The sequence below is a fragment of the Aspergillus steynii genome (genome assembly GCF_002849105.1).
Source record: "Aspergillus steynii IBT 23096 chromosome Unknown P170scaffold_4, whole genome shotgun sequence".
Lineage (NCBI taxonomy): Eukaryota > Fungi > Ascomycota > Eurotiomycetes > Eurotiales > Aspergillaceae > Aspergillus > Aspergillus steynii.
The window spans coordinates 305,961-321,370 of NW_020194401.1; the positions used below are offsets into that span (position 1 = coordinate 305,961).

The following is a 15,410-nucleotide window of genomic DNA, read 5'->3' on the forward strand; positions in this document are numbered from 1 at the left end:
CGACCATGTACCTATCTCCACTGTGTCTTGCCGCAGCATCCCTTGAGCCTGTCTCCACCATGATGTCTAGGTATAGGCTTTTTTTCTTGTCAAAACCGACTATGGTTTCCCTATTATAGTGCAAATGCAGAGACTCTATGTGTTGATATTCTTTTGGTCTAGTCTTCCAACCGTAGATCCAAGTTTCACATCTATTACTATCACATTGCCATATGGCCGGGGAGTTGTTTGCAAGACGCACGGCATGAAAGATGTTGTAAGGGGCAGCCTACGCCAGACTTTTGATCCTTTTGAAAAGACATCGTCATAACCAGGGGTGGACGGGGTTTGGATCAATGATATGAGCCCGCCGGTTGGGCACAGTCTCACGGTGTATATTAGGACCTGTCATCTACGCAATGTCCAACGCAGAGACTCCAGATTCCCTTTTATCTGACATATTAAAGGTTCTGCGGCGCGAGAGACTCGTTTTTTGTGAGTCCCTTTCGCTTCAATAATTCTGCTCAGGCTCAAGCAATGCTTGGTATGGTTCTTTCGGGGTTGTTCTCTCGCTATCCACCCACACTTCATGTCCCACCTTCTCCCAGACTTGGAGTTGGCGTATAAAATTAGAGCTTGGCTTAATTTTCTGCTTTGATAGACGAATGCTAGCACCTCATCTTTCGTGGTATTGTATTTGCGCATCAGATATGCAATAATCACAGTTCAAGAGCGCGGTATTCCCAGATCACGATGACCCAATATAGCCTCTGGATGTGCGTCGCCCGATGGCTCATTTATTTCGTCACGGTAATCAGTCGGCAAGGTCGATGATGATCGCAATGTTGGAGAAGCCATCTTGTCCATGAAATCGCAGGGGTCGTTCATGTGAGCTAGAAGGTCCTGAGTCGATAAATCTGCGCTCTGAACCCATTCGTGACGGGATTCTGGCACCCCTGCTTCTTGGCAGGGAGTTGTACCATCTGCAGTGACATTGTTTAATATAGCCAAAAAGCACTGTTGTATGTTATTACTCAGGCAAGGTGGCCGAGTGGTTAAGGCGCTAGTTTTAGGCTCATGTCTGGATCACTAGTTTCATTGATTCATGGGTTCGAATCCCATCCTTGTCATCCTTTCTTTTTTTTTTACCTTCTCTTTGCTCCTCTTTTCCTTTCTTGTTTTGGTTTTCTTTTTGCTTCCTTTTTTTTTTTTTTTTTTTTTTTTTTTTTGTTATTAAATCTTATCTGAGGTCGGTTTTTTTCGGTCCCCACCAGTTAGAAGAACTCTGACTGCCCAAAGTCCCGATCGCTGTAGAGACATATTTCGACGAATACCCACCCGATATCGATACGGTCTACAAACACCAACATGCACTCTCGAAGTAAATGTTTTCTTTCTCTACAACTCGGTTTTCACGCTCCGAGTTTCAATTCTTACCTCTCACTTCACGGTCGCGGGAACAGCTTCAATGCAGAAGAATGAAGGACCCCTGGAACACTGACCAATGCCTAGAACCAGCCCCCACCCATCAAGGTCATTCCATCCGGATATCTTAACGAGGACCACATTTATCTAACAATTCCAGTAGTTCAGAGCCTATCATTGGCCGGTGCAAATCGCTCAGGGACGTTGTCCGAGATCAAACATGTGTGATTCATGCAGACCGATACATCGGCATGACTCGGGATCTTCTCGGGACAGAAATCTCGGTAAAGGCTCGGGATTCGCTCGGGTAGCGTCATGCATGCTCAGCCAGCTTCAAACACGCTCATTTGCCACGACTGCAGATTAGATTTTGCAGCTCTGCTATATATTCCGGTTATTATCTCACCCTCAGCCCTTGTTGAGATAGCCAAGTCTATAGCTTCCCCTACTGCTGTTTCTTCACACCGAATCGTTAAACCTTCAATCCAAGGTAAGCAGACCCGTCAGCCTATCTATACCTCTCACTCACTAACAATCTAAGACTCTGATCTAGATCCAGCCTCCCGAAAACATCTGATCCACTTCCTAAGACATGGACCCTCCTAAATACAGCGACATCAAGCTGTCCCTCACAGCAACCCACCATTCCGATCTGACGTCGGGAACATCAAGAGCCTCGTCGTCTTTCACATCAAAACTGCGACATCTATTTGACCGTCATGTTCTCAAGAAAAAGCTCGAATCATGGGCTTACCTGATGCCAGCCAAGAGCCATCTCAGTGCCGAATATAATTTTCCTGCAGGGCGATGGGCGGGGCAGGGCTCGGGATAGGTGGTTGCTTTCGATCATGATTAATGACATCTACGCTAGTATTTAATGAAATTACCTTAATTTTGCAGTTGGTGATCTATATTCAGTGGATAATGTTGAATCCATTGTCTGGCATTGTACCTACGGAAAAGTGATAACTGTTCGAGCGACATCACGCCATATAGACAGCTAGACCTTACGCCTGGCCCGCATACGCCAGCCATGAATTGACCGGAATAATGGTATGCTGATCAAATTGAACATCACTGAACGGGGGCTGTGCATCCCTCGTCCAGTCCAGCCTAACCTCTGGCCGGAAGACTAGACAATGAGTCGACCCTCCGAGATGGAACGTTCCCAGCTCGTCTCCTTTCATGATCTGGTCGCCCTCGCCAACCGAGAACTCGCAACTCGAAATCTCATCCATCCCCACGGCAATGAAGCACATCAGCCCAATCGTAGGATTATCAGCTTCGATGAAAATCAAACCTCGCGTGGCCACAGCGGTGATGTATCGCTGCGAGAGATTCGGAGCCGAGGGATCGGGGATATTCCGATCGCCAGAAACCTCGGGGAAGCCGTACTCGCGCAGGGCGGAGAAGTACGTTCCTTTTACTTTCTTGACTTTCTTCACGGTGCCGGATACGGGAGAGTGCCAGCGATGATAACATTCGGCGGCCAGCCACGCTTGGTAGACTGTACCGCCGACAAACTTGTCCACGGACTCGTCAAAGTCCAGCATATCGGACAGCGAGTACGGCTGGCCCTTAAGCCAGAAGCGGTCTTTTTTCTGGACATTCTCCTCGCATCGATAGACAACTGACTCGCACGCATTCGCGATAACCGCCTTGCTCGGCTCATGCGGGTCGTGGTTCTTATCTGGATGATCGACCGGGCGAACACCCTTGCGAAAGTCGCGAGTGAAAAAGTCGTCCCAAGTGATGAAACCCCAGTATTTATCATTGGGATCACACACGTAGATATCCTCGAACTTTTTCTTCGCTCCGTTGGGCCAATACGGCGACGCCTTCTCCGTCATGATCTGCAATGGCTCCTCTGCAAACCAGGTCGGGAGAACCTCCTTCGAGTCCTGGGTCGGGTCACGGAGATAGTTGCCATGTGCGTCGAGGATCTTTTTCAGACATGCGTTGACCTTGTCGTTTTTGAAAAACTTGTATCCGCTCTCGGTGCCCATGGGCCAATTGAAGAGCGCGTTGAACGGCACGCCGATCAGTCCGGCTTTGTAGGCGTCGTGGTCCCAGGCTGGTGCCGCGTAGAGGACGTGATTGATACACTGCACCATGTGCTCGTAGTTCGGAATGCGACCGAACTTGCCACTCGGGTCGTAGTCATATGTCGGGGTTGGGGGAACCTCGCTGAGCATTCTGTTCGCGAGGGCGCCGAGGCCAAGGCCTTTGTTGTTGAGTAGGTTGAGGAATTCCTGAACAGCTGGGTCCAGCGACGATGCGGGTCGGACAGCTGCTTTTTTGATGACGTTCGCACGCCATCTATTGATGGCTCCGAAGTCTGTGGATGACCATGGGTCGCGCACGGGAACCTGCACAGCTGAGGTAGCCATATTTGTTCGAGCGGATGTGTATGAAACGGAAGAACAGGTTTAAGATGAATGTTTACTGTTATCCACCATTGCAAGAGGCTGTTGTGGTTGGATCTGGCAATTTCTTATAGATAAGATTTAGAGTACGCAGATATACCTGTTATGTTGATTTCATCACCTTGTTAACAGTGGCGAGATGCCGTTTCCAGCGATTGGAGTTGGACTGGAAAGATGAGGTCATTCAATGTCGTGTCATCCGTGGAAATTGCTTCCACTCCCTCGAGCCCCAGCTATAATCCCTGTTCAATGGCCCCGCGAGACGAATTATGCAGCTTTATGAAAATTGATGCCTGCCAGAATAGGCTAATAAGGCTTGTTATCGACGATTTACATACCTGGCTCATTAGTGGTGATGTCACTGATAAATGCATAACAGTTCTGATTTCTCTTAATCTGAGTACAAGTGTCACCAGACCTCGTGTGAGTCTCAAGGGCTTTTCCTTCAGGGATAGCATCCTCGGCGTTTCCATAAATCAAACTAATTCTATTCAGGCTGATTTCAGGATGGGAACGAAAGAGACAGTCCCAAGATGATGACCGAGAATGAGACCTTCAACCTTATCTTATTGGTTTGATAATCAGTGGCTGTGTATTGTAAGCGGATATATTTTGGATCGCCATATCATTGGCTGGCTGCAGATAATCAAATCAAGAATGCTCTGTGTAACGTTGCAATGAACAAAGGGATGGAGGAATCTAGCTTGCCAAGGGCACTGATTCGGTGTTCAGCTCCATTACAACCTTGCAAAATCCATTGTCAAAACTTATATTCGTAAGTTAAGTGGAAAAATAAAGAAAGTAAGAATAGAAAAGAAAAGAAAAGGAAAAAGGAAAAACCGCGGAACGATACAGGGATTGGGGATGATCCGCTTTATCAAAAATGACATATGTCACCCATGCTCCACATGTCTCAAGTTGGCATTGTAATGATGATGGCCCTTCCCACAGGAGCATCCGAAAGCTGATTAATTTATATGAATGAGACCCAATCGCTAGCTGATCATTCCACGATTAAACCAAATATCAAAGGTCGCAACGATACATACCGAAACGTTTCTCTGAGCTCGAATAAGCCTTCTTTAATTCGAGGGGGTAGAGAAGCCGCCGTCCAGGACTCAGACCAGGAGCATGACTCTCCTGGATTCAATCCCCGATTGGTCCCATTTGTGACTCATATCAATGGATGTGCCTAGATGCGGAGGACTGTTTTCAGAAATTGGTTTTGCCGGCATGCTGGTTCGAGAGTAGTTACGTCGGAGCGTATCACCACCTACTCACAGATGGTGACGCTCTGGGTCTCGCCAACTGTGTTATATGTGACTATCAACACGTCTCTGAGCCGGGAGTGGCTCAGGAATATGCGTATGAGCATAACATCAATGATGAGATAGTCATGAGTTGCGCTGATTCAAATGACTGTCGGGACCTGCTCATTAGCAGTGCTGAAGATGGTGTTTCGGTAGAGGCTAACAAAAGCTGCTCGGTCTATGTTGATGAGAAGGAGTGGTGTACTCATGATGACATAAGTGGACGTATTAGGCATGTCACTATATGGCTCGTCTTTGACCGAGAAGATCAAGGAGCTGGCTGGGGTGAGTGAAAATTCTGAAATCAATGTTCAGCCGTTGGTAAATGGTAAAGCATCTTTGTGAGCTTTGATTTTGTATCAAATAAAAGTCTCGGATGTTCACTGCTGATCCATAGATTAGAACACTTCAGACTGGTGCTTTGATCTACCGCCGTTAAGCACTTGAGCCCTGTCCAGCTATGGGAATTCATTGCCACCATAGACCATCTCATATCAGAGAAAGCATTTATAGGGCATTTTTCGAGGGCGTCTTGTGCCGGAAGAAAGGAGACAAAATGTGAACACGGTATGAGTGAGTTCTGCATAGTTCAGGGATTATTTGGATGTTGATCTAAGAGTTGGTAAGCATTTCTTTTGGGCTTTTTTAAGCACAAAGGCGGAGAAAAAGGGATATTGAATTAAAGAAAGTCTTGAATTTCGATTAATAAAGACATGCCGGTGAATGAGTAACCCATAAAGTAACCCTGGCTATGCTGACCAATGCTAAAGTGCAGCTTGTCGACATGCGCCGGATCAGCTGGTCGAATAATATCAGAGAGCCCGCGCCAAACGCTGATAGCGAGTGATAACACCAAAACAAACATAAAAGGTTGAAGAGGAATGAAATGAATAGAACCGATAAGGCAGCAGGACGTCGCCTACATCCCTAGTCCTCTGACTTCTTCAAACCCACCAGGCTTTTCTCCAACCAGGCCTTTCTTTCAAGGTCACCTTCAGTGTAGCATTCAAACTTTCCACTCGATTTCATTGACATAGTCGTGCTCATTCCCTGTAGAAGCCTCACAATCTCCCTTTTGGCGATTTGCCGTGGAAAAGACAGATCGAAGATCACATGCTCGATCGCATGACCTCTTGGGATGGCCCGACATGCGACCCACCATTTGTCGATAAGGGGCGATATGTGTGGGCCGTCAACGCCGCCTTCTTCCTCCGTGTGAGTGAGCGCGGCGTCTGCAATTGAGTTTAAGATGACCAGTCGGAGTCGCCGCATGTGGTTGGCGATTTGTTCGTGAGTCTCGGCATTGCGGAAGATGGAACCGAGATTATCGGGGTCAGTGAAGACAAACGTGGATTGAGGTGAGATATCTTTGATGGTCTCAGATGATATGTCTCCAGTGGGCGTTCCGTCGTTGGATGGATCGTACAGGCGGAGAGTCGGGACTCCCAGATCATCCGTAGTGACAAGGATTTCTTGGCTCATGCTGACAAGGGACAGACTTGAGTAGTACTGTGTCTCAGAACTTGATGGAATGGATAGTTGTTTGATGATACTTGATGGAAGGAGTGAGGTGGTGGAGAGCGAGAGAGTTGCGGACATTGAGATGGAAGGCAGCAACAAAGCAGGTCACATGGTCTGACTCAAGCCTGAGGCTGGGAAGTCCCATCAGGCAGCCACGCCCCATTGGGTGAAGTATGAGGAAGGTTCACCCTGTCCTTCACTTGATTGGCTTTAATTGGGACAGGAATAGCCTAATGGGTAGCATTTTCCTAGGGGCTTAGGTACTTACTGGTCAACTGGAGGTGCCTTCGAATCCCTGTATCGGCTGCAGCAGACTCCCGCCATCCCTGTAGATGGCCTCGATAGGATTGGATGCTAAATCTCCGATAAACAGGGTCGTCTTATTTTGCGAGACATCTGGCTAGAAAGAGATGGTGCTATATTCTGTGTAGCTGTTCTTCGTGCCAGGCAAGCCTGGACCAATCGGTCGTATACCATCACTTGCTTATTACGGCCGTCACTGCTATATTGGAATGTCACGGTATACATGCTCAATGCGGCTTTAGCACCGTAGTACATACTTTTGAAATAGGCTATGCAATGTAGACAGTGGTGCAAACTTCATGTCTCGGAGGAAATAATTATCGAGCTCTCTTGGAGCAACAGTCCTATCAGGATTGTATTGTGGTTCGCCTTGGCGCTCAAGGAAGGAAGTATTTTGGCGACGGTAAAATAGAAGCGATGTAATGTGATTCTTAGTTAGAGGAGGCCTCCATTTAATTAGTGAGTGATGGTACCGCTGCAGCCTCCATAGATGTGGCAATCCAATCACGGACAAACTTCAGCTTCAGAGATATCATGGTTCCAAGAAGTATCATCACTGCACAAAGAACAAGGTGTACTATCGCCACTTTTTTTGTGCCCCCTCCTTTCTGTCTTTACGTCTCTCAGTTAGCTATTGGGGTTGGTGAAACTCATAATAGTCGTATGACTCTAGTTCGTATCCAACGTGTCGCACAACCATCGGAGGTTAAATGAGTTACCAACTGATACCCCAAGCGTCCAAGTGAGCCGCAATGGTAGATCAAGTGCACATCAAACCATATAAAGCCTCTCAAGATTCGGAAGTTCAGACAGCACGGATTCCTTCATACAATCCCCAGACAGATTCGAAGAAGCAACTCACCCTATCAAAAAGCACCCAAGCCTATCAGAAGCTCCAAAATGCACTTCAAGTCCTTTCTGACCATCATCTTCCCCCTCCTCACCTTCCTCGCCCTCACCAACGCAGTTGACTTGTTCCAATATACCGGACACAGCTGCCGCGGTCGTGCCTCTGTCTGCCGCAACATCAACCAACGAGTATGCTGCCAGTCTAGAAACCGTGTGTTTGCGTCGGCCAGTAGCACCGCCCGCACAGACACCGATATCCACATTACCTGGAACCAAGTTGGATCGCGTTTTTGCGGAAGAGTCGCAGCGTCTGCCAACCGAGGCCGTTGCATCTCGGGCGGTTCGAATCTGCGTGGCCACTCCTGGTGCCGGCTGTGTCGCACAATCACGAGCCAGAGCGAGGAACAGGTAGATGCCTGTACCTCTACCCAGGAACCCGATGTCCTTGAGATTGGAAGCAAATGGTTCGCTGTGAACGATACTGTTTCTGAAGATGACAAGAATGCCCTGTGGGCCCTGTGGCAGGGAGAGGCAGATGATGCTAGCGTTCCTCAGAACCTGCTGAGATTCGAGACTGAGGCGGTGGCGAGGGATGAGGTTGATGATGCGCAGGTGGCTGAGGGTAACGCGGAGAACGAAGCTGGACAGCCGAGTGACGATTTACCTGAAGGTAGTTTGGAGGGTGCAGAGTAGATTTATGGCTTTGTTGATGGGACGGCTAAGGGATGGACTGTAGCTGGTGGATTTAAGTATCTGGTTTCACGCTGGTCATGCGGGGGCTTTGAGGCTTCCTCCTGTTCTTCGAGATGATGCGCACTTTCAGTTATTAGGAGCTTGTATCTGGCCAATATGACATACCATTTACTGAGACTGTAGCCGAGCCCTGTATGGTTCAGCCCATTGTCGTGAAAATCTTAAAACAGTGCTAGGCTTGTTGGACAGTTGAGCAAATATCCAAAATGTCAATACTTTCCGGGAAACGAAGAGATAGTTATTCGACCTATTATTTGGCGAAAAGAGAAATGAAAAGGTTATGATCCATATTATTGATGTAAGTCTACAAGTCTATCAGAATGCAAGTCTATAATTCTATGTGAAAACCAAACAAAACCCTTCCACTACTCAAAAATAGACGCCTTCATCGAGTTCGGCAGAATGTACTCCGACGAGTTGCGCGAACTAGTGAATCCCCATCGAATTTGCGCCGCCATGGAGATTTCCACGTCGAGGTCTTTGGCGAAATGCCACGCCATGCCGGTATCCCGCTGGAACGCTCTTCCGACGAGCACCACGTCCAAGTTATAGTCTTGCAACAGCTCCTGAGCGAGATGCCCATTGTTAATCATTCCGACCGCAGCAACCAACAAGCGATCACCGACTGCCTCCTTCACGGCCGCAGAGAAAGGCGCCTGGAAAGCAGTTCCGGGCCCGGCGCCGTACGTGATTCTCTGCGCGCTGTGGATGCCACCGCTGCTGAGATCGATCAGATCCACATGGCCTTGGGCTGCCAACGCGCGAGCCAACTGCACGGTGTCCTCGATCTTCCAGCCTTTTTCGTCGGGGAGGCTCTTCTCCAGCCAGTCGGTGGCGGACACGCGGAAGAAGACGGGCATCTTAGGGCCCACGGTCTCACGTGTCAGTTCCGCGATCTCCAAGGCGAGGCGAATGCGGTTCTCAAAGCTGCCACCGTATTGATCGGTGCGGTGGTTCGCGGAGGGGCTCATGAACGAGGAAATGAGGTATCCATGGGCACCGTGGATTTCGATGAAGTCGACACCTGCGGTCAAGGCGCGGTCAATGGCCGCAACCCAGGCATTCTTGAAGTCCTGAATATCCTGGACGCTCATTTCACTGGGCACAATGCCTCCGTCGGCAAAGGGAATGGAACTCGGCGCTTTGAGATCCTCGACCCATCCGCCAACCGCGTTGGTTGCGACTCCTCCGCCTAGCCAAGGGGCCAGCGTCGAAGCCTTTCGACCAGCGTGGGCCAACTGAACACCGATCTTCTGCCCCTGGCTGTGTGCGAATTCAACCACCTGCCGGAGCGGACCAATGTGCGAGTCCTTCCACAGGCCAACACAGCCAGGGGTGATGCGTCCCTCGGGCAGCACGCCCGTTGCCTCGATAATCATCATGCCGGGTCCGCGCTGCGCAATGGCGCCATAGTGCGCGAAATGCCACGGGGTCATGTGGCCATCCTCGGCGCTGTATTGGCACATAGGCGCCAGGCCGAGGCGGTTCTGGAAGGTTTGTCCGCGGATGGTGAGGGGGCTGAAGAGCTTGGGGATCGGCTTTCCATTCGATTGAGGGTTGCGAGCAGTGCCGGCGGGAGGGGATTGCGCCGGAGTGAAGTAGGAAGTGCCCTCGGCGGGCTTGCAGGGGATGTCGGGCCAGTTAGCCATGGTTTTGGATGAGAGATGATATGAGATGAGTACGATACAGAACAGAGGAGGTTAATCGTTTGAGCAGTCTGACATACGATCTATAGTGAGTTTGTCCATTTTTATAACACCTTGCTTGACGAGTGCTTAGAAATGATAAAGAGATGCTCCGCGAATATCTCCGATTTTCTAGAAAATTTCTATGCATTAGTGAGGTGGCTCTATAATCTTCATGGGCATATCTTGTCAGCACCTTATTTTGCGCTACTAGGCTCATTATCTGATTTCTAGGGTCTTCCCCTGAAAAGTCTCCGACATTCTTGTCGGCGAAACCATATCCCGCACGGAAACTTTCCAGGAGGAACAAGTCCCGAGCGGAGACTTTCTCAGATGCGCCCTAGGGCGTCGATACTCGGAGACCCACCAGGGGGTGTGGCGATCAGCTTGGTTCCGTGGTTGAGGTGCAGAAAATGACACGAAGCAGGGCTCCACGAAGTTCAAGGTAGGATCGAATCATCTGGACGGTGTCAACGATTCTAAAGCTTCATTATTGTCTAGCTGGTGAAATTACAACGCGATTTTAAGTTGGTAGATATTGAACCCGAGCACAAAGTAGATTGCTACAAGACTACCTATTTCTCAAGATAGAAGAAAAAGTCACCCGCACCATTCAATCCCTTCCCCTCCATAACCCCCGCAAGTAAATTCTCATTCACGTAGCGGAAATGGTCGAAAACGGGCCTGTCGTCATAGATCATCGTGGCCGACACGACGCCTCGGTACACCGTCTCCCTAACCTGTTTCATCTGCACTTAGCAACACATAACCATTATTAGCTGGGGCTGAAAGGGCAGTCTTACGGTAGCAAAGCCCCATTGGCCCCAACTGGCTCTCTTTCCGTCCCGATCCACAATCACTGGGTCGACGTGCTCAACCGATTTGAATGACTTTCCAACCCATTTGATTTCCTTGAGCGTGTCTGCCACCGGGTGACCGGTGTCAAAGAACCCGCCGCTCCATTCACCCACGAGATGCTCGGGTTTGATGGGCTGCAGCTGATCGAAGAGAGCGTTTATCCTAGAGGGGTCGACTTTGCCAGCCGAGTGGGCCAGCGCGAGGTACTGTTCTTGGACACTTCGGACTGTAAGCATAAAAGGAAAGGAGTAACCTGTAGAGGGAGACATACGATGACATTCTGCAGTTGAAAAATTCCGAGCAAGGTGTTTAATGAGTCCGGATGTATTCGAGGGAAATAGGAGAGCATTTATATACTGACATCACACTCCTGCTGAGAAATGGTTCGGAGAGATAATTCAAGGGGGCAATTGGGTTTATTAAGATCTGGATCTAATCCCCGACTAGCGACTGGGGGTTACCTGGTTGGCGTCTGGATTCTGTCAGCACTGCAAAGCTCTAAATCGATTGGCTGTCTTAAATAAGTTGATGTGTCTATTCTCAGCGCCGCACCCGTATCCTTTATGGAAATTTTGATCCACATTATGAGGCATCTTACTTCTAAAGTTATTGCTGCTCGATGAACAAAGAATTAAACTGAGAGAGTACATCTAGTTGTATTCTGAATGATTCACAATAAACCTGGAATAAAGGATATCATGAAAGGAAATTAAGCAGTGTATCTAGATCCGGGTCTGTAGAGGCTACATCGTCTCCTTGTACATCCTCCGCTTGTTGCTGCTGAAATCTAGTCACGGACTCTAGATTATCCGCTATTATTTGTTTCCAATTTTCCGTCAAGCGTTGCGTCTCTTTCTGAAACATTTCCTCTGTCGGGAAGATACCCTTCTGGATGTTCTCACGGGCAAACCTACTGATATGTAGGGCAATGACATCCGAGAAAACTTGAATATCTTCAGGCAAATTATCCTGTTGTGATGAATCTTGTGGGTTGTCCGTGGATTCAAGGTTCGAAGTACGGCTTGGGCCCGCCAAGCCAATCTGATCCAGATCCATTTGCTCACTGGAAGCATCGTTTCTTCGGGGTAAATAGGGCGATGTCCGAATTCCTTGTGCAATCAGATACGGCGGGATCGCATTCCTTACTTGCACGGCAATCGAGGGAGGAAACCCATGATCCCCCTTCCACGTGTGCATAGTAGCCCCTTTGCGAAAGTGAACTGCCAAATGATCCATTCGTTCTTTCCACCCATTCAATTGCCGATCGCAAAATCCGCATCGACATACAAAAGGAGGCGCATTTTTCTTCCAATTCTCAATGACGGGAACCTGGCTGACATGGTGAACTAGGCGAAGATGTTGCATAAGATGGTCCTTTCGGCTGAAAGTTCGATCGGTACCGGCGCACACATTGTGATTGTGCTCTTCGAGATGCTCTGGCGTGGGATCTGGATGGTCGCAGTAAACGCAGTGTGGCTGGTTCGTCGATGGAGAAATCGACGTACCGTGATCGGGGGCACAGGTCCAGGTCTCGAGATCGAGGTGGAGCGATCGCTCGTGGCGAACCCAGTCGTGTTTTCTTTTGAATTTGTCGTAGCAGAATGTGCATGGGAAGATGCGTGCTTTTTCACGAGATTGCTTTTCGATTCGCTGACTTCGAGCGGGTCTGAAGGGTTGTTTGTGTGATGATTCGTTTCGGGTCATGGCAGGGTCTTCCGGGTTATATGAATAATGAAGATTTATTAGCGGATATATATAGGTTGCTTGGTCGTTTTCTCTTTGCCTGTCTGTGGATTCATGTCGTGAGTTCTCCGGCACGGTGAATGTGGTGGGCATGGAAGGTAGATTGTCGTGCGGCAAGGCTCCTGCCGAATTCTGTGTCGAATCTTCATGAGTTTCCAGGAAAGAAGCTAAGCCTGAATCGAATTGATGTTCAGTTCTCTCGTTCGCGTGTTGTGAACGCGTTGAATGCTGGTTGGTGATGGGGTTGTCTCCCTGTTCATCCCGCATATTCGAAACATTTGGGGCGACGGAATCGCTGGCCAACGAGATTGAATATTGCTCCTTTTCATTAGGTTCGGATCTAGTCCCATATCAGCCTGAAGCCTTGTTTATCGGTGTGAACTGTGGCTATTGGAGAAATCTACCCCCGTTCATTCTTGCCACGAGATCCCTTCCCAGGTCTCAAAAGCATCCGAAAAGGCCTGGGAAATGGATCGACCGGTTCCATTCTTCTGTGCTCGGTTTTTATATGAAAGCAACATGTGCGATTGAGAGAAGGTGGGCCGTTCCCTGGGTCAAAGCTAGGAGAAGGACGGACGTGGATAACAGGAAGTCTGGGGATTCGGGAAGCACCCAGGCAGCTTATGTCATCCTGGTTCCCTGGTTGGCCTCAATCGTCCTGACGTTACATTGCCCTTATGCTGCATGACATCAGGCTTTGTGGCGTAGACACCTTCATCGGGGTCTGCATGCACGTCACGTTGGATGATTTCTCTGCTCCTTACCAATCAGCAGCAAAAAAAGTCCCCGCACCGGGATCATGGCATCCGCGGTTGTCTATAAATCGGACAGATATCATCCACCTAGATGAACATTCTAGGAGACAACGATACAGATATCTCTCAGCTTGACTAAAAATGCCTTCAGCCATTGTCACTGGTGCCACCGGTATTTGCATTCAATTCCTTTATGTCTCCCGTTTCATCTAATCATGTACCAGGTATCACCGGTAGTGCAATTGTCCACCACCTCATCAAGGACGGTTCCTACGACAAAATATACTCATTTTCTCGAAGAAACCCCGGATACGAGCATCCAAAGATCCAGCATGTCTCCCTGGACCTTCAAGGCTCCGCTGAGGAAATGGCAAAAAGCCTGAAAGGTATCTCAGCCGAGTACATCTACTTCTGCGCCTACTTGGCCCGCGACGATCCCGACGAGTTGTCTCGTGTGAATGCAGTGCTTCTCACCAATTTCATCCAGGCCCTCAATATCTCAGGGGCAAACAAGAGCATCAAACGGTTTATTCTAACCTGCGGATTCAAGCAATACGGTGTCCATATCGGACAGGCCAAGCAGCCATTCCTGGAAGACGACCCTCTTCCTGAAAACAACGCCGGCGGCGTCTCTTGGCCCACTATCTTCTACTATGAGCAACAGCGTATTCTCGCCGATGCCGCCGCCAAAGACAACTGGGAGTGGGTAGCCACCCTTCCCGAAGACGTGCTCGGGTACGCACGCGGAAACTTCATGAACGAAGCAACGTCTATCGGTCTTTACTGTGCCGTCAGTAAAGCTCTTCCCGGCTCCGAACTGCCCTATCCCGGTAGTAAGGCGAATTATTTCACCTTTAACTGCTGGACGTCGGCGAACCTGCACGCGAAGTTCTGTCTCTGGGCCGCAACGGCCCCTAAAGCCGGGAACAATATCTTTAACGTGATGAACGGCGACACCGAGTCTTTCCAGAATTTCTGGCCGCGTCTGGCTGCCCGGTTTGGCTGCAAGATCCCTGATCCCATGTTCCCTAACGGCGGGGTGCCCGATAGCAAGGGGTTCAAGAACTACGAGGCCTCGACGATCCGCCTGCCCAACAAGCCTCCTTTGAAGGTCCAGGGATCGTCACTGGGTATCTCCTCTGACAAGGAGGTAGAAAATCCCCCAGTCCTGTTTCTTCAGGTCAATCCTATCAAATGGGCCCAGCGAAAGGACGTGAATGAGGCGTGGGCGAAGCTGCGAGATAGATACCATCTGGATCAAGACGCATGGGACAAGGCTACGTGGGACTTCTTAGTGATGACGATGGGTCGGGATTGGAGTTGTGTCGCCAGCATGAGCAAGGCGAGGAAGCTGGGGTGGACTGGGTATGCCGATACCTGGGACGAGCTGGAAGAGACCTTCCAGATCCTGGAAAAAGAGGGGGTTTTGCCGCCTGTTGATCAACTCAAGCGGGATTTTTAGTGTAGTCTAAAATTGTGTGGCTCTAGGAATTCATACTCTAGTTGTGGAATGTTTGACTCCTGTTACCACGTAGACACTAGGAGACTAGAGTCTCCATCCCTCTTCAAGTTAGGACACGCATTGCTCATCCTGGTAGTCTAGTCGAGCCCTAATCAAAGAACAAATCACAAGTCCTCCATTCCTAGTAATTTCCGGTGGTAAAAACTTTCATTCCTAATTCCAGAGGCACTTGGCATGCGTCAATGTGGCTTCGCACCTTGTGATCAGCGTTGGCCGGCGATTAATTCATAAGCGTTGCGAAGTTGTCGGGATGGAGTTCCTCCACGCTGAGCGCGCCCTAC

General features: G+C 49.2%; 9 protein-coding genes and 1 non-coding gene across 10 annotated transcripts; 5 read left to right on the forward strand and 5 right to left on the reverse strand.

Moving 5' to 3' along the window:
- Positions 1–1,016: 1,016 nt before the first annotated feature.
- Positions 1,017–1,109, forward strand: P170DRAFT_t90. Its single transcript has one exon. It is a non-coding gene; the product is annotated as a tRNA-Leu (tRNA).
- Positions 1,110–1,856: 747 nt separating this feature from the next.
- Positions 1,857–2,324, forward strand: P170DRAFT_167226 (uncharacterized protein). The gene has a single exon (XM_024842605.1). It carries the CDS (start codon positions 1,997–1,999, stop codon positions 2,234–2,236), a length of 240 nt encoding a protein of 79 aa, XP_024704008.1. The 5' UTR covers positions 1,857–1,996; the 3' UTR covers positions 2,237–2,324.
- An 87-nt stretch (positions 2,325–2,411) lies between these two features.
- P170DRAFT_407385 (phosphatidylserine decarboxylase family protein) lies at positions 2,412–3,794 on the reverse strand (the record flags this gene model as incomplete). The annotated part of the gene is made up of 1 exon (XM_024846679.1): positions 2,412–3,794. One exon carries the CDS (start codon positions 3,792–3,794, stop codon positions 2,412–2,414), a length of 1,383 nt encoding a protein of 460 aa, XP_024704009.1.
- An 805-nt stretch (positions 3,795–4,599) lies between these two features.
- Positions 4,600–5,579, forward strand: P170DRAFT_509447 (uncharacterized protein; the record flags this gene model as incomplete). Its single annotated transcript, XM_024854677.1, has 3 exons — positions 4,600–5,284; positions 5,361–5,481; positions 5,543–5,579. Exons 1-3 carry the CDS (start codon positions 5,017–5,019, stop codon positions 5,577–5,579), a joined length of 426 nt encoding a protein of 141 aa, XP_024704010.1. The 5' UTR covers positions 4,600–5,016.
- Positions 5,580–6,067: 488 nt separating this feature from the next.
- Positions 6,068–6,622, reverse strand: P170DRAFT_475056 (uncharacterized protein; the record flags this gene model as incomplete). Its single annotated transcript, XM_024853216.1, has 1 exon — positions 6,068–6,622. The coding sequence occupies one exon, from the start codon at positions 6,620–6,622 to the stop codon at positions 6,068–6,070; it is 555 nt and encodes a 184-aa protein (XP_024704011.1).
- A 1,242-nt stretch (positions 6,623–7,864) lies between these two features.
- P170DRAFT_509449 (uncharacterized protein) lies at positions 7,865–8,506 on the forward strand (the record flags this gene model as incomplete). The annotated part of the gene is made up of 1 exon (XM_024854678.1): positions 7,865–8,506. The coding sequence occupies one exon, from the start codon at positions 7,865–7,867 to the stop codon at positions 8,504–8,506; it is 642 nt and encodes a 213-aa protein (XP_024704012.1).
- Positions 8,507–8,931: 425 nt separating this feature from the next.
- P170DRAFT_358363 (NADH:flavin oxidoreductase/NADH oxidase) lies at positions 8,932–10,215 on the reverse strand (the record flags this gene model as incomplete). Its single annotated transcript, XM_024844284.1, has 1 exon — positions 8,932–10,215. One exon carries the CDS (start codon positions 10,213–10,215, stop codon positions 8,932–8,934), a length of 1,284 nt encoding a protein of 427 aa, XP_024704013.1.
- Positions 10,216–10,826: 611 nt separating this feature from the next.
- Positions 10,827–11,470, reverse strand: P170DRAFT_407389 (DUF4334 domain-containing protein; the record flags this gene model as incomplete). The annotated part of the gene is made up of 3 exons (XM_024846680.1): positions 11,381–11,470; positions 11,055–11,328; positions 10,827–10,991 (listed from the first exon to the last, which is right to left on the reverse strand). Exons 1-3 carry the CDS (start codon positions 11,386–11,388, stop codon positions 10,827–10,829), a joined length of 447 nt encoding a protein of 148 aa, XP_024704014.1. The 5' UTR covers positions 11,389–11,470.
- A 335-nt stretch (positions 11,471–11,805) lies between these two features.
- P170DRAFT_464371 (uncharacterized protein) lies at positions 11,806–13,384 on the reverse strand (the record flags this gene model as incomplete). The annotated part of the gene is made up of 4 exons (XM_024852238.1): positions 13,257–13,384; positions 12,615–13,192; positions 12,397–12,557; positions 11,806–12,291 (listed from the first exon to the last, which is right to left on the reverse strand). Exons 1-4 carry the CDS (start codon positions 13,337–13,339, stop codon positions 11,806–11,808), a joined length of 1,308 nt encoding a protein of 435 aa, XP_024704015.1. The 5' UTR covers positions 13,340–13,384.
- Positions 13,385–13,715: 331 nt separating this feature from the next.
- On the forward strand, positions 13,716–15,093 carry P170DRAFT_509451 (SDR family oxidoreductase). Its single transcript, XM_024854679.1, has 2 exons — positions 13,716–13,779; positions 13,832–15,093. The coding sequence occupies exons 1-2, from the start codon at positions 13,749–13,751 to the stop codon at positions 15,067–15,069; spliced, it is 1,269 nt and encodes a 422-aa protein (XP_024704016.1). The 5' UTR covers positions 13,716–13,748; the 3' UTR covers positions 15,070–15,093.
- Positions 15,094–15,410: the final 317 nt, after the last annotated feature.